At 44.4% G+C, this 4,980-nt stretch overlaps 1 protein-coding gene across 1 annotated transcript; it reads left to right on the top strand.

Annotated features, from left to right (window-relative positions):
- The first annotated feature begins 225 nt into the window (after positions 1 to 225).
- LOC139422655 (guanine nucleotide binding protein (G protein), gamma 10) lies at positions 226 to 1,823 on the top strand. Its single transcript, XM_071173820.1, has 3 exons — positions 226 to 427; positions 1,016 to 1,142; positions 1,656 to 1,823. Exons 1-2 carry the CDS (start codon positions 347 to 349, stop codon positions 1,139 to 1,141), a joined length of 207 nt encoding a protein of 68 aa, XP_071029921.1. The 5' UTR covers positions 226 to 346; the 3' UTR covers position 1,142; positions 1,656 to 1,823.
- Positions 1,824 to 4,980: the final 3,157 nt, after the last annotated feature.

Genomic DNA, 4,980 nt, shown 5'->3' with positions numbered 1-4,980 from the left:
ATTGGGAACCTATCTGGGCTTGCTAGCTAACGTCATACAATTGCTAGGTGTCTAGTAATAAATAAATGTTGTGTTTAAAAAAAAAAAAAAGGAAAACAAGCACCTTCTTTCTGCATACTCATACTTTGTGCCCCCTCAGATGTGTGAGTTGCATGACGCCCCTGGTCCTCCCCATCTGAGGATGTGGCTTCCTGCTTCAAAAGTTTGGGAAGTTCATTTTTTCTTCTTCTTCTTTTTTTTTACCAGTCCAGAAAGCGCCGTTTCCCGTCCATATCTCTAATAGTCCTCAAACTATTTGACCAAAAAAAAAAAACAAGAAAGAAAGAAAGAAAGAAATCAACAAAACATGACGTCTAATTCCAACGTGTCCAACATGCGTCGACTTGTTGAACAACTGAAACTCGAAGCCAGTTTGGAACGGATTAAGGTAAACGAAAAGAACATCTTAAAGAAAGACAGGCAGAAGCTTTTAGGATAGATTTTGGGGTGTATTTCTTGCAATGTCATTTGAAACGATGATTGTAAACGTGTGGGTGATGATGGCATTTAATTTAGTCTACAGTATCTGTTTCAGACAGCTCTTATGTGGTCCGACTGTGATGTGACTGATGCTGTGAAAAGATTCGTTAATTCCGTTTAGAAATTGAGTCGACCAAAATTGGCCTTGATACTTCCTAAATAAAAATTGATTCGCCATGGTATTATATAATTCATTCATTCATTGTCTGCCGTCTCATTAACTATATGGAATTATTGCTTGATGATATTAGGTATCAGGTAAAAAAAAATGCCAATAGAGTTATGATTCGGTGTCCTATTGATCTTAAACCAGAAACTATCAGGAAATAAACACTGATCGTATTCCCCCCCCCCCCCCCCCCCCACACACACACACACTTTAACAGTGTTAGTTTCATCAGCTGCTGTACACATATGATACAAAACATGACAGGAACATAATTTTTTGACTTCACAGGTCCCTTTTTAAGCATTTAAACACGAATTGTACCCCCAGGTGTCTCAGGCAGCGGCAGAGCTCCAGCAGTACTGCCATCAGAATGCGGCTAAAGATGCTCTGCTGGTCGGGGTTCCGGCAGGCTCCAACCCCTTCAGAGAACCACGATCCTGTAACCTGTTCTAAGGTACTAAACTCTTGTCTATGTTGCATCTCGTTATGGCACCCTATTCCCTATGTAGTGCACTACTTTAGACCAGAGTCCTATGGAACCCTATTCCCTATATAGTGCACTACTTTAGACCAGAGCCCAATGGAACCCTATTCCCTATATAGTGCACTACTTTAGACCAGAGTCCTATGGAATCCTATTCCCTATATAGTGCACTACTTTAGACCAGAGCCCTATGGAACCCTATTCCCCTATATAGTGCACCACTTTAGACCAGGGTCTAGGCTGGGGGACCTATGCAGGGGGCCTGCTGGTTCCTCGGAGAGGGGAAATACAACTAAATATGATGAAGTGCCTTCTGCCTTGGTCCTTGTTTTTGATGACCAATGAACCCTTTAACCCAAGAGCAACTTCCACCTACAAAGGGCTACAGCGCTTTCTATCCTCCTTTAAAATATATATATATGTGTATATATATATATGTGTCTATATATATATATATATGTATGTTATGTGTTTTTTTTGCAGGACAAGACACAGAAACGGCAGAGTCATGCAGAGGAAAACTTCCGTTGGAATCCAAAAACGATGAAAAAGTGATCAGGTTGCGTTCATTTGAGAGATATTTGTTTTCTCTTGTGCCACGTGGCTTCGTCAGGTTTCTTTAATAATATATATTATGTGAAGTAATAATAGGTTTGTATATTGAAGCTCATTTTTTTATATTTGTTTCTTGGATGTTATTATTTTTAGTCCCAAAGTTCTTTTTTTTTGGTAACATTTAATATAAACTTGATCTTATACAGGAGGGGTAAAATAGGTCTAATGATGTAATTACAACAATTGTTCTTTAGCTTTGTTTTGCATTGCATCATCTTAAACTGAAGAGATGTTTTAAGTCGGGGGGGGGGGGGGGGAACTCGAAACTGCCTCGGAATCGTTAAACTCTTTCCTTTCCTGTTGTTGAGACAACGATGTATAATGGAAACCGCTTATAGTCAGTGACAGGAAGCTAGGTCTTCCTGTTTAAACCCACCAGAGATACTTAATAATTCACATGGAATTCCAGTTACTTCCAGTTAATTCACAACATACAAGATGTTGTGCTGAGACGGGGGGGGGGGGACGGGGACGGGGACGGGGGGGGACGGGGACGGGGGGGACGGGGACGGGGGGGACGGGGACGGGGACGGGGACAGCCACGGACTGAACTCGATCGGTTTCTTTTAGCGTCGTGGAAAAGCTGAAACTGATACCAAGGAAAGCACTTTCCACCCATAGACGTATGCTTCCACCACCGCCCAGTGTCAGTAGAGCCCCTGACCACAGGATGTTACTGTGACTTCCCTTTCCCTTTAACTTAGATTGTGTCCCAAATGGCACCTTATTGCCCGTAGGGCTCTGGTCTAAAGTAGTGCACTATATAGGGAATAGGGTTCCATAGGGCTCTGGTCTAAAGTAGTGCACTATATAGGGAATAGGGTTCCATAGGGCTCTGGTCTAAAGTAGTGCACTATATAGGGAATAGGGTTCCATAGGGCTCTGGTCTAAAGTAGTGCACTACATAGGGAATAGGGAGCCATTTGAGACATAGTGTTATTTTGCCATATCCTGTTTGATACAAGAGCGGCTGTCGTGGGTCCAGGGACCAAGGTCTCTTTCGCAAGGAAACCAAACATGCACACAAACATTACAAACACACTCATTATTGAGTGGAAAAACTTCATCAGGCTTCTAAAAAAAAGGGGCAATCTGGGATTGTTGCATTTTCATTATTTAAAGAAATATATATATTGGCATATAGCCATTGTCGTGTGAATCCCAGATTCCCTCATTAATGATTGTTATTAGTGGTTTCCCAGTTGTTTGTCATCGTCAGATGAAGAGAGGGTAATATAAATATCATTTGAACATGTCTGCTGATACATGTAGGTCACTCTCACTTAACGTTTTTCTTGTTAACAGCCTGGTTACACCTCAACAGAAAACACTGACTTACTTCTGCTTTTTCGGGAGCAACTCAAACTTTGTTAGTCACATGCGCCGAATACAACAAGTGTAGATCTTACCGTGAAATGTTTACTGACAAGTCCTTTAACCAACAGTGCAGTTCAAGAAGATTAAAATATTTACCAAGTAGACTAAAATAAAAAGTCATTATAAAAAGTAACACAATAACAATAACGAGGATATATACAGGGGGTACCGGTACAGAGTCAATGTGCTGGCTATATACAGGGGGTACTGGTACAGAGTCAATGTGGAGGCTATATACAGGGGGTACCGGTACAGAGTCAATGTGGAGGCTATATACAGGGGGTACCGGTACAGAGTCAATGTGGAGGCTAAATACAGGGGGGTACCGGTACAGAGTCAATGTGGAGGCTATATACTGGGGGTACCGGTACAGAGTCAATGTGGAGGCTATATACAGGGGGTACCGGTACAGAGTCAATGTGGAAGCTATATACAGGGGGGTACCGGTACAGAGTCAATGTGGAGGCTATATACTGGGGGTACCGGTACAGAGTCAATGTGGAGGCTATATACAGGGGGTACCGGTACAGAGTCAATGTGGAGGCTATATACAGGGGGTACCAGTACAGAGTCAATGTGGAGGCTATATACAGGGGGGTACCGGTACAGAGTCAATGTGGAGGCTATATACAGGGGGGTACCGGTACAGAGTCAATGTGGAGGCTATATACTGGGGGTACCGGTACAGAGTCAATGTGGAGGCTATATACAGGGGGGTACCGGTACAGAGTCAATGTGGAGGCTATATACAGGGGGGTACCAGTACAGAGTCAATGTGGAGGCTATATACAGGGGGTACCGGTACAGAGTCAGTGTGGAGGCTATATACAGGGGGTACTGATACAGAGTCAGTGTGGAGGCTATATACAGGGGGGGTACCGGTACAGAGTCAATGTGGAGGCTATATACAGGGGGTACCGGTACAGAGTCAATGTGGAGGCTATATACAGGGGGTACCAGTACAGAGTCAATGTGGAGGCTATATACAGGGGGGTACCGGTACAGAGTCAATGTGGAGGCTATATACAGGGGGGTACCGGTACAGAGTCAATGTGGAGGCTATATACTGGGGGTACCGGTACAGAGTCAATGTGGAGGCTATATACAGGGGGTACCGGTACAGAGTCAATGTGGAGGCTATATACAGGGGGGTACCGGTACAGAGTCAATGTGGAGGCTATATACAGGGGGTACCGGTAATAAGTCAATGTGGAGGCTATATACTGGGGGTACCGGTACAGAGTCAATGTGGAGGCTATATACAGGGGGTACCGGTACAGAGTCAATGTGGAGGCTATATACAGGGGGGTACCGGTACAGAGTCAATGTGGAGGCTATATACAGGGGGTACCGGTAATAAGTCAATGTGGAGGCTATATACAGGGGGTACTGGTACAGAGTCAATGTGGAGGCTATATACAGGGGGTACCGGTACAGAGTCAATGTGGAGGCTATATACAAGGGGTACCGGTACAGAGTCAATGTGGAGGCTATATACAGGGGGTACCGGTACAGAGTCAATGTGGAGGCTATATACAGGGGGGTACCGGTACAGAGTCAATGTGGAGGCTATATACAGGGGGTACCGGTACAGAGTCAATGTGGAGGCTATATACAGGGGGTACCGGTACAGAGTCAATGTGGAGGCTGTATACAGGGGGTACCGGTACAGAGTCAATGTGGAGGCTATATACAGGGGGTACCAGTACAGAGTCAATGTGGAGGCTATATACAGGGGGTACCGGTACAGTCAATGTGGAGGCTATATACAGGGGGTACCAGTACAGAGTCAATGTGGAGGCTATATACAGGGGGT

Source organism: Oncorhynchus clarkii, chromosome 12 (assembly GCF_045791955.1).
Source record: "Oncorhynchus clarkii lewisi isolate Uvic-CL-2024 chromosome 12, UVic_Ocla_1.0, whole genome shotgun sequence".
Classification (NCBI taxonomy): domain Eukaryota; kingdom Metazoa; phylum Chordata; class Actinopteri; order Salmoniformes; family Salmonidae; genus Oncorhynchus; species Oncorhynchus clarkii.
This window is presented reverse-complemented; position numbering and strand designations above follow the sequence as displayed.

What these genes read in the sequence shown, in the direction of transcription:
- LOC139422655 (XM_071173820.1), top strand. Translation starts at nt 347, where the DNA reads ATGACGTCTAATTCCAACGTGTCCAACATGCGTCGACTTGTTGAACAA. An exon ending in CCAGTTTGGAACGGATTAAG is followed by an intron (nt 428 to 1,015) that starts GTAAACGAAAAG and finishes TTGTACCCCCAG; the next exon opens with GTGTCTCAGGCAGCGGCAGA.